General features: G+C 34.1%; 1 protein-coding gene across 2 annotated transcripts in view; it reads right to left on the bottom strand.

The window, feature by feature from the left end:
- ADAMTS19 (ADAM metallopeptidase with thrombospondin type 1 motif 19) overlaps window positions 1-19,302 on the bottom strand; it is a 252,521-nt gene that overhangs the window by 127,770 nt on the left and 105,449 nt on the right. For both annotated transcript variants that reach the window (XM_070465074.1, XM_070465073.1), the window contains one exon: window positions 2,040-2,145. In XM_070465074.1, coding sequence (XP_070321175.1) covers window positions 2,040-2,145 — 106 coding nt within the window. The remainder of the gene's footprint in view (window positions 1-2,039; window positions 2,146-19,302) is intronic.

The raw sequence follows: 19,302 nt of genomic DNA on the forward strand, positions 1-19,302 counted from the left end.
TAGAATTAAGAATCTAAATCCTATCATGCCTGGTATCAAATACTGAATGAGGTCACTGTATTGTACACTTTCCCTAAAGGATGATGATTTCCAAGTATATTTATCTTTTCTTCTTTTTCAAGTAACAAACCCCTCATATATCCGAGAGCACTCAAATGACAACTGAAAGCCTGCATAAGAGAAAATGAAAGTGTTTCTATACATTTAAAAACAATGACATCAAAAAACCAACCACTGCTGATAACGACCTATTTCTTGCACTAGGTTATGGGTACATTCAATATTTGATTATTTATAGGACTATATAATTATGACCTGATCATTTTTATATATTCCAGTTTACTTGACTAAAAAAGGTTTTTTTAAAAATAAAAACCATTAAGTCTTATATAAGTTTTCATCAAAGTTTTCCTTTACCAATCAAATTCCACTGCCAACTCAAGTTTACTCAACTGTCTACAGAGTCCGGCTCTATGATGAAAACAAAGTCAGCTGGGTGAATGGTAGCAAAGTGCTGCCGCCTGTGATGAGCTGGGGAGGATGGGCCCAGCCTAAAGGGTACAGACGCTACTCAGTTCCAAGGAATGGCTGCCATATGGGACTGTGCGTCTAATGCTGCCAGGTCTGGAAATCTGAATTTTTATGTCAAATTTATATTTTTTAATGTTGGCAACCGATTCAATTTTCGAACACTGCAGCCAAACCAAATATGTCTTTGACCAAAGAGGCCTCCATAAAGATCACCTCCCTGAATAGGGCTTCAGTAAATCTGAGTTCAATTAAAATACTTTTCATTTGTGCTGCTGATACTGCTAGCACGTAGAGAAGCCTACAGTCAAAATTAGGTCTGATTCCCTAACCTACACCATTCTACTGTAGTGTATTTACTGTAAAGTAGTGAAAGTCTGAAAGTGTCAGTTGTTCAATTGTGTCCGACTCTTTGCGACCCCATAGATTGTGGCCTGCCAGGCTCTTCTGTCTATGGAATTCTCTAGGCAAGAATACTGGAGTGGATTACCATTCACTTCTCCAGGGGATCTTCCCAACCCAGATTCCTTACCAATTGAGCCACCAGGGAAGCCCGATTTCCATAAATATGGTCTATTTCTTATGTCATTTGAATCTCAAACTTCATAATACAGGTATTATCCCCATTTTATTGATGAGGAATTCAAGATCTAAAGACAGTAGACAACTTAATGAACAAATTCAGAACAGTATGACGAGAGTTAGATGATATGAGTTCAAATCTTTCCTCCAAGATAGTATTTTCATAATTCTGGGAGGGTGAATAACCCCTCTATACTTCAGGTTTCTTCTCTATAAGTTGGGTACTCTAACAGTCTATTTCACAGGAAAGTTGTGGGGATATATAAAGCATGTACAAATGTGTCTGGCACACAGCAAGACTATGTAAGTGTTGCTATCACACTTATTATTGCTATTTTTATTATCTGTAAAATGAAATTCTTGCTTTGTATGAGTTTTAAGTGAGCTAATCTATGTACAGTGCTTAGAATTATGTCTGAGATGTACTTAACGCTCATTACACATGAATTGTGTGTCCAGTTTAATTCTCTTTCAAATGCATTACTCCTAAACTGTGCAGATAAATTCTTTTGCTCTCTACTGGGTAATAACAAACAGGAACTATCAGAAGTTGAAAGCATTTTTATTTGTATGTAGTGTTTTCCTTGGATGCTTGAATAATGCATACTTTTTTAGTGTCATGATTATTGCAAGGTTTATATCATTTGAAAATGTGTATTGAAATGAATCATATGCCATGTAATGACTGTTCTGATGAGGATTTTAATAATGTAATAAGATTTTATACAAAATATCAGGAATGGTTGAAATAACCAGAAAATACTCTTCAAATACTCTTCAAATGTAAATGATCTTCTCTCCTTCATTTCCCTAATTTTAAAAATCTTAGGCACAAAACAAAAAAAAATGGAAAGATATGCAGGCAATTCAATAACTCAAATTACAAAGTTATATGCTAATATATTAGCATAGCCAGGATTTTTACTTACTTGTGGCCCATTTCATGAGCAATTGTAAATGCAAGGTTTAAGCCATTGTCTTCAGCAATAATACATTTTCTCTTTTCACTACACATTCCACTCAAGTAAGCTATACCTAGAAAACACAAACGTTAATCATCAAATGTCAGAATTAAAGTGGAAATATTTATGTTTGGTATTAATAGAATAAAAATGACAGTTTTCCCCTTCAAATATATCTATTAAACTGTGATATCCAGCTCCTATAAATAATTTCATGAGAAATACATATATATCATATAAATATATGTCACTCAATACATTGTTAATAGTCTTTTAAATTTCATATTTTAGATTGAATCATTTTATCAATTACATAATTCTCCAAGGAATACCATAGAAATACATTTTATAAATATCACTTTTCATCATCATGTAAGATAGTCACTACTTCAAAAATGTAAATAAAAAGCAATGATTATTTAAGCATTTCTCAAATCTTGAAATCTCATTTCAAAGAAATACCCTAAAATAAATTACATTTAGAAGATTCTTGAACTCACATTTATATTCTGAGTTAGTAAAATTTTGAAATTTTATTTTGTGAAATATCATTTTAACTAACGTAACTTAAAAAGCATCCACGGTACTTGGAAAACTTAAAGTCTTTCCTTTGATAATTCCTTAGCTAATAAAGATGATCTGACCCAGAGTACACGATACTGAAATATATTTAAGACAAAAATTTCAGCAAAACATTTGACCTTTTGGTTTAAATTATTAGTAAAGATGATAGTATATGAAATCACTTACACTGATTCATCAAAGATTTATATACTATTTTACTAATTAAGACATATACTTCAATAAATATTATTTAATACAAGGAACTATAATTATCCAAGAGTATATTTTATGTTTTTTCAAGTAAGATATCTTTTATAAAAAATATATTTTTTGAATTATTTGCATGTTCTCTAATTTTCATCTCCTTTTAAAATACATGTAACCTCATTTTGTGAAAAAAATTAATGGACAGGTAAAATAATTTGCCGAAGATCACATGACTGCCAAGAATGAATCCATCCACCAGCTAATTTTATTTTGCTTTTGATTACAATTGAGAGCACACTAATGAAAGATGGTTAGCTGAATGCTGTGACTTTTCTCTCTCTTCAGAAACCTGAAGAATAATGGTAAGGAATAATTAAATTTAAATAAAACGACAAATCATCTTGACCATGTTTCGGGGAGAGAAGATTCATGAAGAAAGATGGACTGATTTAGTGAAGCCAAAGACCAAATGATAGGAAAGGAGGAGTTTATGAGCACAGTAGAACCCTAGAGAGGCTCAAGACTGAAACACACAAGGTTTGAGGAGAGGCATTGCTGGGGGGTTGAAATTGGACATTAGTTCAAAGTATATCCTTAACTACTCTTTCAAACCTTCGTGCTAATGTCAACGCCTGGTATCCACTGGTTTTCAGAAAAATGAAGATATATTTGTTAGGCAAAATGTAGTATGTACATGTTATTTAAAAAACAGAACTAGAGAAAGAAATGGTCAAGAGATTAAGTATAAAGATGTTATTTTCTCATTGTGTTTAGAAATTAAAATAGATCTTACAGACACTCCAAATCCACAAAGAGAAGAGTAGCTTCTCTACCAATAGATGGGTGGATGGACATATGAATGGATCGATAGATGATAAATCCTACTTAATTTGGCTTATTAAGGCAATTGAAATTACTCTATGATTAAATCAAGATAAAGTAGAAGGAAAGATGAAGGCAATAATGAGCAGAAGGAAGAAGAGAAGGAAGAGGCGAGAAACATTCTTTTAACTAGTTCCATTCAACAATAAATGAAATAAAAACTTAAAAATTTTTAAACATAGTGTGAATATTAACAGTGCTAAAGTGAAAGTTAGTCAGTCGTGTCCAACTCTTTGCAAGCCCATGGACTGTAGCCTGCCAGGCTCCTCTGTTCATGGGATTCTCTAGGCAAGAATACTAAGGTGGGTGGCCATTGCCTTCTCCAATGGATCTTCCCAATCCAGAGATCGAACCTGGGTCTCCTGCATTGCAGGCGGATTCTTTACCATCTGAGCCACCAGGGAAGCCCTGAGAGTGATAAGGCATGGTCTTATTAAAACAACAAAAGGTGGAAAATCAAGATTTAGGAGTAACTGAACTTGTGTCCTACCTGAAGGGAAAAAGAGAGGTGGAAAGAAGGGAGGGAGAGATGCAAGATGAAAGTAAAGTATTCCCTCTTAAAAGGATATAAAAATTCTCCTGAGCATTTTAAGACTTTTAAAAACACATAATTTGAGATTAAATGTTCTGCACAAATTCTAAATCAAGCTCAACTATAATTAGCATGCTGATGACCACTGTTTAGTACAAAATTTCCTTTAGGATGGCCATATATTTCATCATGTTTTTCATAACTACATATTTCATCACTATATGTAGATTAAAATTCAGCCAATGTGTGTTGTCATGTCATATTCCTTTGCTACATGGACCAGTACATATCAAATGTAATCATTTTAATAAGTTTTATATTTCTTTACCCATACCTATTCAAATATATTGTTCCCAAATGAAAATGGTATTGTCACTTGTTTTTAAATTCCTGTATTTTCTCCATTATTCTTTTTCTTATATACTTTCTAATATTTTTCTGTAATATTACTACATTGGCCAGGATTTTCAATGTAATGTTGAAATATCTGTGGTATTGAGCTCTTTGTTTTCCCTGCTGACTTTAGGAGGAATGTTTACAGTTTCACAATGGAAGATGATTGCTACAGAATTTTGATAGATATAGCTTATTAAGTAAAGGAGCTTAATTTCTAACATTTTTGTATGTCTAAGTGAAAAAAAGAGGCAATGTTATCTGAGGCATGGGTCAAAGGTGAATGGGAGTTGGAAATCCTTTTTGGAAAAGAAACAGAAGCTTGGAATAGCAACTGAGAGAAACAGGAAAGACCGCTGATGAAGAAGTCAGGAAATACTTAATGTAAATGGATCAGAAAGTATATGGTTCTGCTGTGGATGGAGAACAAGAGCCTGGGGTGGTACTAACATGCCCAGTTGAATGGTATACAACCTAATTGCTGACACAGAGAAGGTTAACGTTTGGATGAAATCTGGGCTGAGGTTTTGTCGATCAGGTATAAAGGAAGAAACCCAGGGTGTAAGAGATTACAGTAACACTTAGAGTAAGAGAAAAGACAGAACTTGGAATGGCTCTATGCTTGATAACTAAAGAGGAAGGGTTGGAGCCAGATCATTAAGGATGAATACAGTGGTCAGGAGAATGGAGTCATCAATGAAGTAGAAGAAGAAACACTTTCCAAAGAAGTACTGGAGACTGTGATACGAGATGGATTTAGGGATTTTTAGATTTCAGAGCTCAAATTCCTAGACACGACTTAGGTTTTGCCATGAGGTTAGAAAAGGGCAGAGGTAGAGGTTGAGGTCAAACAATCTTTAAATAGTGCTCAGGGAACTGATACCATGAACGTGAAATTGCATGTGATCACAACTAATTCAGGAAGGTGGGAAACATAGCCAATATCCACAGGAAATGTGGGCAGGGATTAAGGAGATAGATGAGTCACAGTGACAGTGAAGGATACGATGGCAGAGATCAGAGTTTCAGCTTCGAATGGTGAGTTTTTATATGAGGATAGGAGAGATTCTGACTTAGAATCAGCAGTGGGAAGCAGGGGGAATGCAACAGGTGTAAAACTTTGGTATCTTCCCAGCACCAGCCCTGCAGTACAAGGATGAGAAAGAAAAAACAGTGACCTCTCCGAGGACACTAAATTCTTCACTAGGTATGGGAAATCAGTAACTATTGTATGGGCTATTAAAATATATGGTGATAAAAATGATCTTTACAATATACAAGAAATTTTATACTATAAAATATTTTATGAAATAAAATTCAAATATTGATAGAGGAATGATTACAACTAAGTGCCAAAAAATCCAAATCACCACATTTTCATTGAACAAAACGACCACATAAATATGCTAAATCATTAATAGCAATTATATTATGTGAAGTGATTACAGGTAATTTTTCTTCCTTTTTTCCCATTTTCCAAGTTCATGTGTTTAAAATAGCTTTACAGTGAGAAAATTAAAGACAGAAAATGATACTCATGTCTATGAAATCTGAGCAGTAATTAATACAATGTCTTCTACATCAGAATGTAATTTAACAACCAAAAAAGATCCTCTCCATTTATTCTGCTTTTACTCAAGTGTAAAGTCAAAATCTTCAACTAAGTTTCTAATAAATTTGAATTTCATTGTTCTTACATTTGGCACACCAAGGAGATTTTCTTTGACTTGAAAGTTATGGAGAATAATTGTAACCATGACTAATTTAAATGACTTGCATTATTGTGTTTAAAAGCCCTTGCTTTTTCAGTTCCTTTCAAGAACCCACATGTTTCCTATTATAATAAGGGGTAGAGGTTAGGAGGGGAAAGGATTTAACACAGCTGTTATTTAAAGATAGATATAACACAGGCCCTTTTTAAAGCACTTTTTCAATATAAAAATTTTATGAAAAGACAGAGGAAACCAAAACAATTTCTAATTTCTCAACTAAAAATTACTCAAATCATGCACCAGGAGTCAAGAGAATAGCACATCTGACAACAAAACACTGGACATGATATGATACACCTCTTCAAGATAATCAGAAACCTTTAAAACCTCACAGGATGCATGTTATAATAACAGATTAATTAGAAAATCAGTGTTTTTTTAAATTAATTTTAATTGAAAACGAATTACTTTACAATATTGTGGTGGTTTTTGCCATACATTGACATGAATCAGCCACGGGTGTACATGCGTCCCCCCATCCCTGAAACCCCTCCCGCCCCCCTCCTCATCCCATCCCTCTGGGTTTTGAGTGACCTGAGTTTTTATGTGATCAAATGGGTGTATCCTACCAAAAGTAAGTCTTCCAGCTGCAGAACTGTTGCTTTTAACCAGCAGGTAAACCACCTCAGTTCAGAATCCTAGCTTTCCTGGCACAATCCTAGTAAGTTATTTATCTTATGATTGCACCCTATGAGGTGAATTATCCTATCTATGTGTCCGACTATTTCTTGAATCCTAATGTAATGTAGTATGTGACAAGGACCAAAGGTACATACTGAGCTCTGCCTTCAGAAGTATAAGCTACACAAATACCCATTTAAAAATGTTATCACTGAGACATAAAGACATACATAGGATATTATGGGATAATTTTTTAAGACACTGAATAGGGGAAAATCAAACCAGGAAACAATTTGAGAGAGGGAAACAGGTTGGTGGTATCACTGAGTGGGAAAAGGTGAGTCAGGGAAAGAAGTGAAAGTTGGGTATGGAATTTCTGAACAAAGGATTGATTATGGAAAAGGGTAAGCAAATTCTTATGGGAATTGATGTTACTGATAGAGGGGAAGCTTATGTTCTTTAAATGTGCAAGCCATGTAGTACATCCCTGCATCAGCACTGTATCTGGTATATTCTTAGTACGGGGTACTTTAAAGGAAGTGCATAGAAAGATTAATACAAAATATGATTTGACTGAGGGCTTCGAATAAAAAACATAATTAGAAGAAACAAATGTATTTCATCCACAAATTAGAAGAAATTTATAACTTAATAATGGTGCCCAGAAAATGTAAAACCCACTTACACGGTAACATTCAAATTGGGCTTTGGACATATTTTCAAACAATAACTTGCCTTACTACTTTGCAAATTATCTGCCTCTCTTCCATTAAAAGACAAGATGATCTAGGAATATAAAATTATAAGTATTTAAGTTGAGTTTAAAATCACTATAGTTACAAAGATATTTAAGAATAGGCTTCCAGATCCTCTTAAATGTTTAAGTAATCTATAACATTTTTAACAGTATAGTTTCTACAAATACTATGAAAAAAGTGATTTCTAATAATAATCAAAAACAGTATTAGTTTAATAAAAAAGTATAACAGGCTCTGTGGCCAAATAAGGCAAAATATTGTTTACACATTAAAGTGTTGTTTGTATGTTCTTATATCATGGGAGAATGAGACTCTTTTGTGAAAAACACATAGAAATGCCAAATAATATGCAATATACAAATTTTTTAATGTATAGCTAAGGTTGATGTAAAAATAATTCCAAGTACAGGAATAAAGCTTAAAATATTCAAGGCTTGAGTGATAAGATCATGAGTTAATGCTGTCAGAACCTGGGTATCATATAAGACACAAGTCTTATTAAATAATGGTGTGGTTCCAAAATATCTGCATGACAGGTATTAGTGAGTAAAGAACTAAGATCCATATACAAATCAGAAAGCCTGGAATTGATGCTGTTAATGACTTTGAAACATATTTGAATATACCTTTAAAAATCCCTATGTAGGGAAGCAACATGGAACTCTGGCTCTAAATAAATTCTGGGTATGCTAGAAAAGACTCCATAAACAAATCAAAATGCAAGCCATCATCATGCATAAGTGTAAAGCCAAAAGAATACTAAGCCATCAATGTAATGTACAAATTGATCATACAATTTGGGGATCATGCAAGGATTACAGAATTCCTTTGTCAGTTAAGTAAAAACAAATGAAATATCACTATGATATCATCTCAGCAAACAGAAAATTCCCACAGGAAAGTCAACTTAACATAAGATCACAAATAAAAATCACCAACCAAGTGAAGAAAGGATGCACTGTGTGAGAGAAGTCACTTTCATATGAAAACTAGAGAATAAATGGTGGTGAAATAAAGACATTTTTAACACAAAGATATGGAGCCTGAAATCCACATTTACTGGGCCACCACAAACCAAATGCATCTTTTTGTAAATTAGAGATATAAACCCCTTCTAATGGTACATTATATCAAAATATTGGAATAGATAATGCTGTGATAAATATAGGAATGCATCTATCATTCTGAAGTAGTGCTTTCATCCTTCAGATGAATTGCAGAAATGAATAGCTAGATCAACTGGTAATGCTATTCTTATATCTTTTGAGGAATATCCATACTGTTTTTCATCAAGAATCAAGATATGAAAATAAACTAAGTGCCCATCAATAGATGAATGGATAAAGATGTGTTACATATACACAATACTACTCAATTATTAAAAAAAAAAAGATGCATCTTATTTGTGACAATTTGCTTGGACCTTGAGGAATTAGGCCAAGTGAAATAAGTATAATAGATGAAGAAAGATAAATACCATATGACTTTACTCATTTGTGTACATAAACAAATAAAAACAAAATAAATGAACAAACAAAACCAGATAAAAACCAAAAGATACAGACAACAGAGTAGTGGGTTACCAAAATGGAAGGGGCAATGGGGAGGGCAAAATAAGGGTTCAAATGCATGGTGACAGATGAAATTAAACTTTTGGCTATGAGCAAAATATAGTGTACACAGAGGTTGAAATACTATATAATGTATGCATGAAACATAATGTTATAAACCAATGATACTTTAAGACATTAAAAAATTAATCAGCAAAAATTATTGGTGTAAAGAAATGTTAAAGAATTTTCTTCAAAAAGAAGGGAAAAAAATCTCAGAATGAAACATGAAAATGCAGAGAAAATACAGAATAAACATATAAACTAAATAAATATCAAATATACAAAACACTGATTTTAATGTTCTCCAATTTTTAAACACAGATAACTAAATACAGCAGGGGGAATGAATGGAGTTTAAGTGTTCAAAAGTCTAGCAATATCAGGAGAATAGTAAAAGGAGACATGCATAACACATAGAGTAATTTCAGAAGAACAGGAAAATAATATATAACCCACAACTGTAAAGAAAATGGAATACGAGTATTGGATTTACTTATATAAAAAGGCAAAAAAGAAAGGGTAAAGAAACAAGAAATAAAGTGAAACATAAAACAGATAGCATTTCATACCAAAAATTTAATTAAATAAAAAAGGCTAAATACAGTAAACTCAAACTAAGATGATAGAACTGCATAATAAAAATAAATCCTAGCTGTATTCTACTTCCTAGAGATACACTTTAAAAATAAGGATGTAGATAAGTTAAAAGTATAAGAAAAGAAAATGGTATAATATGTAAAAATTAACCAAAACAGAGTAGGAGAGATCATATAAATACTACAATTGTGCAAATTATAGCAAAGTGAATTTAAGCCACAAGCATATGAGGGACAGGATTTTTTTTTAATAAAAGGATTTCTACAACAAAGATATCACAACTTACAGGCTCAAAATAGATAAAGCAAAATGAATAGAATTAAGAAGAGAAATAGACAAATCTACAATTAAACTGAGAAACTTTACTGTGTCTCTTTACAGCTGATGGAACAACTATAAAAAATTCACTAAGGACATAACAAATCCAAACAAGAAATCAGCAAGTCTGTCTTAACTGACCTATAACATTGCATATAACAAAATTCACATTCTTTTCATGTGCACATGGTATATTTATAAAACTGACCATTTACTGAGTATTGGAAAACACTCAATACACTTCAGTGTATTTGGAAATACACTTCAATACTTTGGAAATAATCCAAAGTATGTTCACTGGTCATGATGTAAATAATATAAAGAACTAAGAAGATAACCAGAGAAAACACAAACAGTCTAGACATAAGATGATACACTTCTAAATAGTCCACAAGTCAAAGAATTTATAATGGAAATTAGAAAGCACTTTAAACATAGTTATAACAAAAATAAACCACATCAAAAATATGTGAACTGAAATGACAATGCTTAGGAAAATTCATAGTGTATATTAGAAAAAAAAAACAAGAGACTGAAAAATCAATGTTAAAATTCCTCCCAGGAGATGGGGAAAGAAGAGAGCATCAAAGCTTAAGAAAGCAGAAGGAAGGAAATAATAAGGAGGAAAATCATGGAAAAATAAAACAAATGTAAAATTGGCAAAACTGGAAACTTTCCTTGTAAACTGATTAAGAATAAAAGAGAGACAAACACAAATACACCAGCATCAAAAATGAATAAGGAAATGTCTCTACAATTCCTAAAGACAATAAGGTAATATATAAAACAGTACACTAATAAACTTTACAATTTACCAAGGTTGTCACAAGAACAAACACAAAATCAAAAAATTTCTATAATAACCTCCTTTTTTCATTGTACTCCAACGCTATTTATTGGCTTTTTTTGAGGTGAGGGGTAGGAGTCATTTCTCAAATGAGACAACCATGTTTTTACCTCAAGGCTTCTTCACTGGCTTTTCACCTGTCTGTAAAATTCTCTACATAGATCTCTTTCTAGATCATCTACCAATTTTTAAAAAAATATTTTAAAAATATCCTGTGGAGCCTTCCTGGGGGAGACCCTTCCCGCCACGTCCTCTACCTGCCTCTTGTAGTAAACCTGTAATCTCCCAGGCCTCCCCTGAGTTACAAAAGCTGAGCTCAAGAATTAATGAGCAATGATCAGGAATTTAAAAATTAATGATTGAAAAGTTGTGTACATGTAGCGACAAAAGCAACAGCTGGATCAGGACAGCTATAACAATTTAAACAAGTCAGCCACATGGCAGTCACAAAATCTTTAGTTCCTCCCTGATGTATACAGAAACTGTATCTGATGCACATTCCCGAGTTGTTTTACAGATACTACAGCCCCTACCAAAGGGAAGAAGTTAACTATATGATGACCATGAGCATGTAGTTCCCAGTCCGACTGGAGCCTGAGGACTGATAAAGTTAAGCCCTCTGACACCACCCTATTACCTCACCACCAATCAATCAGAGAATTGTGCACAAGCTGATTATATCTCCTGCAACTCCTCTCCCTCATGTTTCCTTTAAAAATGCTTCCCTGCAACTTATCAGTGAGTTTGAAGCTTTTGCACATTAGCTGCTCTCAACTCCTTGTCTGGCACCTACTCCACGTCTGCACTTTCTTCACCACAACCTGGTGTTAGTAGATCGGTTTTACTGTGCACAAGTGAGCAAACCCAGATTCCATTCTGTAACAACGCTTTTTCAGTAAGGCACTCCTGGATTACCACATTTAAAATTATAAATACTCTTCTATCTACCCTGGCGTTCCTAGGCTATCTCTTCCCTGGATCTACTTTTTTTTTTTTCTGTGCTTCATTTTATTTCATTTTTAATGCCTCATTTCCTTTTTATCTTTTAATATACCAATTAATCTAATTATTTACCATGACTATTGACCATCTCTCCTTCAGTACATGTCACATGGGCAAGAAAGCACTGAGAAATCAATTTGTTCATTCCCAATGTGTAGACTATGTTTTGTACAGTACGGAGATAATAATTTTGAAGTACACCAACACACAATTCTCTTTTGTATTTCTACACAGGTGATGTTTTCCTAGTCTTCTAAAGACTCTGCTCTGATGGCAGGTTGGAAGGGATTAGGATTACTGGTACTCTATTGGAACTGTGGATGATATGGATTGGGAAATCCTAGGTCAATACAGCATGGTTCAAATAGAGAATTAAGGAAAATATGATGTGACTAGATAGAGAGAGAGACTTAACTATCACTTCTGAGCCTACTCTGATTCTCACTGTCAAGGGGTGGGTGGTTTAATGCAGGGGGCTTCCCAGGTGGCGCTAGTGGTAAAGAATCTGCTTGCCAGTGAAGGTGACACAGGAGACGAGGGTTCGATCCTTGAGTTGGGAAGATATCCTGGAGAAGGAACCGGCAACGCACTCCAGTATTCTTGCCTGGAAAATGCTAGGGACAGAGCAGCCTGGCGGGCTACAATCCATGGGGTCGCAAATGGTTGGACATGACTGAGCACATATGCACACACACACGCACACGCACACACAGATGACATACTAGAAGTTGAGCAGTGTCTCCAGCAGAAGCTGGAAGGGTGGGGAGTGGGATGGGTGGGAAGGTGAGGAGTGGGTGAAGAGACCTGAATAGGAAGGTTACAGAGCCCCGAGTTGAATATTCTTGAGTTGAATCCACCAGCTACATTCCTGGGAGCCAAGTGCAGTGTGTGTGTTGCCATATAAACTAAGACTTTCTTCACTACAACAAAGATCTAAAGATCTCCAAGGGCAGAGAAAGAATGGTGGTTTCTGATCTACAGCATATCATTCAGGCTACTTGGAAAGAATCAAATGAGAATTTGGGGGATTATCTGGCAAAATGAATATGAGCTAAAAGCAAACAAAAGCAAAAACAAGGTAATAATTTAAACTAGAAAAAATATTAACTGACAAGTTTAAGTTTTCAGGGACTTGGAATCAAGTAGGAACTTGTGAAAGATACAACCTTAATATATTGTAGAAAGCTAGATGTAACATTTTCTTTGCTTAATTTAGTATAACTTTGACCTTGTTCTGTGTACTGAGACAAAATTAACTACAAATGGGAATGTGTATGTTAAAAAAGTTTGTGTGTATTATATTTTTAATGGACTTCTGAAGGAAAAATAGGACAGTAAGTAATCCCTAATTTTATTTTGTTAACTTAAGGTGCAATGGAGATATCTAAGGCAGTGCACTAGTGCACCAGACAGTGTATATATACCACTTTGAAATCTCTGGCAAGCTTTTATATGAAGTATTAATATGGTGCAGAAATAAGAAGGTGAAAGATGGTTTAAGTAAATGTTTAGAAAAAGTGAAAGAAAGGGAGTCCAGACAGAGAGTGGTATGTAGGGTGAGCAGAGGTGGTCAATTCCTAAATACTTCTGTCCTTCTGAGAGATGGAAAGAACTTCACAGTACACATTCAAAATAGATTTTGTTTGTGCTTTTGTTGTTTTTATCCTGACGTGACTTATCCTCTGAACAACAGCAACCCTTCCTTAAGGTTTATTAAGCCACACCATTTACCTGACCCACCTCCTCTCCACATTAGGGAATTGAAAAGGATTACTTTTGTATGGAAGGCAGAACAATAAGAAAATTTATGCCTGCAGGCTAGTTTTGTGCTCCTGCTATTGTATTCTAGATTTATTCTACTCCACATCCATTTTGCACCTCTCTTCAGAAAATTTAAGAGGGAGTTATCCAACAGCTTTAGAAGTTAAACTCTTAAATCCTTTAGGGAGTTTTAATGAAGCCAAACTCCAATGTACATTATTGTAGTGTTATATATCATTAATATATCATTAATAATATATACCATCTGAAATTCTTAATTTAGATTTCAGTGAAACTCTGAAAATATAAATCTAGTGGCACATTCAAAAAGCCACATGTGGTAGATTACACATCTAACTCTTGTAAATCAGTAATGAGAACTTTACTGTGCAGTCAACCACAAACATGGCTGAAAACTGGTATTCTCATTGCTATGTTAATTTTAAAAAAGATAAATCAGAGTTCTTAGGCTTTATACATAACTTTGCTCATAAACAAATAAAACTAAGTTAGTGATTTCATCTGTCTTGGAAATTAAAAAACTGTCATGACTTTAAAAAATAGGTAAGATGAAACACAGTTAAAGATTCTTGTGAAGTAAGTTTAAGGATACAGCTGGAAAAATTTAGAAGTGTTCTGATTGCATATAAATCAGGAATTTTGGCTAACGCATTTTTATAATGTTATAACGTAATCATATCCTGAAGGCATTAAACAGGGACAATTAAAACTAAAAATATCATGCTACTAAAAAGCTGTATAAATTGTTTTAGTATACCAGCAAAATCATTGACAGCATGCATTCATAACTACAAACCAAATCAAATTTCAAAACAGTTTGACACAACATCCTTTTTTCACCTTGCCAAATTTTAATCATTTTGTTACTTTTCAAAACTCGCTTTCTACTCAGTATGGCCAGTATTTTTATCCAAGTAAAGAAATAATTCTATAAACTGGAGAAATTTAAAGAATTTTAATTATAACACAATTATAAGTATCTGATGCTCTTAAATCTTATTGTTTAAAATACTGCTTTGATATAATATGTCAAATAAAACATGTGTACTTAAGGACAAGTGATTCCAACTCTAGATGCATTAAGATTGCAGTTTTTTAGGTCTATACACTGAGGCAATTGATAATAAATGAGATGTAAAAGCTTTTCTTAAGGATGATTTGATGTTTTCTAAAATCTTGATTCAAATTAAATAATAAATTTTTCATGACCTGTTTTCCGCATTAAGTATAAAAAAGGCAAAATGCAAAAAATGAAATCTTTTTTCATAGAACTGAGGCTCTATGTTAAATATTCTAGGGTTTGAATCCAAGCCTCAAATTTTAGCTCTGTGATATGGGAAAGTTCTGTTTTCGAAACCCCAGTTTTCCCAACAGTAAAATTAGGAAAGCAATCATTTTTCTTAGGAATGCTAATTAATTTAGATAAAATATTTCAAACATGCAATGGCCTATCTGAAACATGCTAACCATTAACCATTAAACTTAGCTTTCTCACATGTAAAATGAGGTAAACAATCTCTTATGACAGAAAACTCTTAAGAGGTTAACAGAGGTGACATATTAAAAGAAACTACAGCACATATTATAGATGCTTAACACATATTATGGTTCACTGAAAATGTTGTGTTAAGTATACAGTGAGCGTAAGCTGTACTTTCACATGCTTATAGTAAAAAGAACTCTTAAAAACTACAAGGAGGACCTCAGAGAGTTATCTAAGTTAAAATGGTTTTTGTTTCACAAAGTTATGCTCATCATATTTTAATATTCATACAGTGTTTAACAGCACCATTAAAATATTTTCTAATATAAATAATATTCTAATTAAAATAAAGCTTAGAGTAAAGCATTTTGAGAAGAGAAATATTTTAATAGTAACCACTTTTCATAATAATTCCTTAAGAATTATGTATCCCAGTCTTATCCCTACAACATGTCTTGCCAAAATAGAAATATAAAGTATCTGATTTATGTTCTGGCCAGTATCTAATAAGAAATACACTAGCAGCCAAGAAATAAAACAAGATAAGCTCAGCCTTTCTTTTATTATAAACCAAAGAAAGATACCATTTTCCTAACATGAATTCATTTCTGTGCAGAAATACACAGCCTGAGCACCTGGGATGCTCAATCATTACACTATGCACTGAGGACAAAAATAAATATTGAGCAAGATCTTTGTTCACAAAGCGATCAGAAGGAGAGGGAGCGAACGGAATGAGTTATAAGAAAAGAAGTACTAAAGTCTGCCAGGTACATGTGTGGAGTGAGAGATGATCCAGAAAGCTAAAAGAGGAATTAATCAGGGTTCTGATGGATGTGTAGTTTCCACAGTGATAAAAAGAGTAAAGAACAACAACAATAAAGAAATAGTCTTCTACTTGTAAATTCTAAAACAATACATTTGAACATACTCATTTAAAATCTGCAAAATTTATCAGCTTTTAAAGGAGGTCTTTCTAGTTATAATTTTTTATTCATCTGAGAATGTTCTTTCATTCTTGCATTCTGTCATATCAGAAATTCACCCTGAATTTCACCTTCATCTATTTTGTCAATCCTTTCTTTCACTATTTCAGAAACACGTGCCATCAGCTGACTTTCATAGTTTGCCATGAAAAATCTGCTTCATTAGAATCACTGTTCCCCCAGAAATAAGAGGTTGTTTCTCTGTGTCATTTTTTTCTTTGTCTTTAGCTGTCAGTGTTTGTGGTAATTCTGATTGTGGTATCTCTGGCTTCAAGTATTTCTTGTTTGGAGTTTACTTAGCTTCTTGAATCTGATGACTTAAATCTTTGGCCAAATTTGAGAAGTCTTCAGTTGTAATTCTTCTCTCCTTTTATTGACTTCTGGGACCCCTGACAACTGTTATTTTTTAAAATTAATTTCTTTATTTTCATTGCAGTCTAATTACTTTATAATATTGTGGTGGTTTTTGCCATACATTGACAAGAATCAGCCATGGGTGTACATCTGTCTCCCATCCTGAACCCCCCTCCCACATCTCTCCCTATCCCATCCCTCAGGGTTGTCCCAGCGCACTGGCCCTGAGCCCCCGTCTCATGCATCAAACCTGGACTGGCAATCGATTTCACAATTGATAATATACATGTTTCAATGCTATTCTCTCAAATCATCCACCCTCGCCTTCTCCCACAGAGTCCAAATGTCTGTTCTTTACATCTGTGTCTCTTTTCCTGTCTTGCGTATAGGGTCATCGTTATGATCTTTCTAAATTCCATATATATGCATTAATATACTGTATTGGTGTTTTTCTTTCTGACTTACTTCACTCTCTAATGAGGTTTCATCCACCTCATTAGAACTGATTCAAATGCATTCTTTCTAGTAGCTGAGTAATATTCCATTGTGTATATGTACCACAGCTTTCTTATTCATTCATCTGCCAGTGGACATCTAGGTTGCTCCCATGTCCTAGCTATTGTAGACAGTGCTGCGATGAACATTGGGGTACACGTGTCTCTTTCGGTTCTGGTTTCCTCAGTGTGTATGCCCAGCAGTGGGATTACTGGGTCGTATGGCAGTTCTATTTGCAGCTTTTTAAGGAATCGCCACACTGTTCTCCATAGTGGCTGTATTAGGTTGCATTTCCACCAACACTGTAAGAGGGTTCCCTTTTCTCCACACCCTCTCCAGCATTCATTTTTTGTAGGATTTTTGATAGCAGCCATTCTGACTGGTGTGAGATGTTACCTCATTGTGGTTTTGATTTGCATTTCTCTGATAATGAGTGATGTTGAGCATCTTTTCATGTGTTTGTTAGCCATCTGTATGTCTTCTTTGGAGAAATGTCTGTTTAGTTCATTTTTTGACCAGTCGTTTATTTTTCTGGTATTGAGCTGCATGAGCTGCTAGTGTATTTCTGAAATTAATTCTTTGTCAGTTGCTTTCTTTGCTATTATTTTCTCCCATTCTCAAGGCTGTCTTTTCACTTTGCTTTTAGTTTCCTTCGTTGTGCAAAAACTTTACCGCTTTGATTTTTTTTTCCCACAGATTCCTGGGACTCTGTTTACATTTTCTCCCAGTCTTTTTTCTCTCTACTTATACTGAGTAACTTCTTCTGATCTATCATTAAGTTCGCTAACTCTTATTCTCTGTCATCTCTATTGAACTATTCAGTATACCCAGAGAAATTTATATTTTGGTTATTTTTTTTTAATTCTAACATTTACATTTAGGTTTTCTTTATATAGTATACTTTCTTGCTGAAATTTTTCACTCTTCCATTCGTTTCATGAATGTTTGTACTTGCTTGTTGGAACACCATTATAATTGATATCCTGGTCTTTGTCAGATAATTCCAAACTCTGTGCCATCTCAAAGTGGAAATCTGTTGAATGTCTTTTCTCATGCAAATTCAGATTTTCCTGTTTCTTTACAGAGAGTGTAATTTTGAATTGTATCCCAGACACTTTGAACAATATATTAGAACACCTCAGTCTGACTTAAGTCCTAGAAAAAAGACTGAAAAAAATTTTTTAGCATGAAATCAACATACTTGGAGAACATAGATGTTCTCCAACATAGATAGAGAAGCTCTATACAGTCAGCAAAAACACGCCTGGGAGCTGACTGTGGCTCAGATCATGAACTCTTTATTGCAAAATTCAGACTTAAATTGAAGAAAGTAGGGAAAACCAGTAGACCATTCAGGTATGACCTAAATCAACTCCCTAACGATTATACAGTAGAAGTGAGAAATAGATTTAAGGGACTAGATATGATAGACAGAGTGCCTGATTAACAATGGGTGGAGGTTCATGATTGTATAGGAGGTGGTGATCAAGACGATCCCTAAGGAAAAGAAATGCAAAAAGGCAAAATGGGTGTCTGAGTAGCCCTTACAAGTAGCTGAAAAAAGAAGAGAAGCAAAAGGCAAAGGAGAAAAGGAAAGATATACCCATTTGAATGCAGAGTTCCAAACAATAGCAAGGAGAGATAAGAAAACCTTCCTCAGTGATCAGTGCAAAGGATTAGAGGAAAACAATAGAATGGGAAACATGAGAGATCTCTTCAAGAAAATTACAGATACCAAGGGAATATTTCATGCAAAGATGGGCTCAATAAAGGACAGAAATGGCAGGAACCTAACAGAAGCAGAAGATATTAAGAAGAGGTGGCAAGAATACACAGAAGAACTGTATAAAAAAGATCTTCATGACCCAGATAGTCATGATGGTGTGATTACTCACCTAGAGCCAGACAACCTGGAATATGAAGTCAAGTGGGCCTTAGGAAGCGTCACTATGAACAAAGATAGTGGAGGTGATGGAATTCCAGTTGAGCTATTTCAAATGCTAAAAGATGATGCTGTGACAGTG

Source organism: Odocoileus virginianus, chromosome 3 (assembly GCF_023699985.2).
Source record: "Odocoileus virginianus isolate 20LAN1187 ecotype Illinois chromosome 3, Ovbor_1.2, whole genome shotgun sequence".
NCBI classification, from domain to species: Eukaryota; Metazoa; Chordata; class Mammalia; order Artiodactyla; family Cervidae; genus Odocoileus; species Odocoileus virginianus.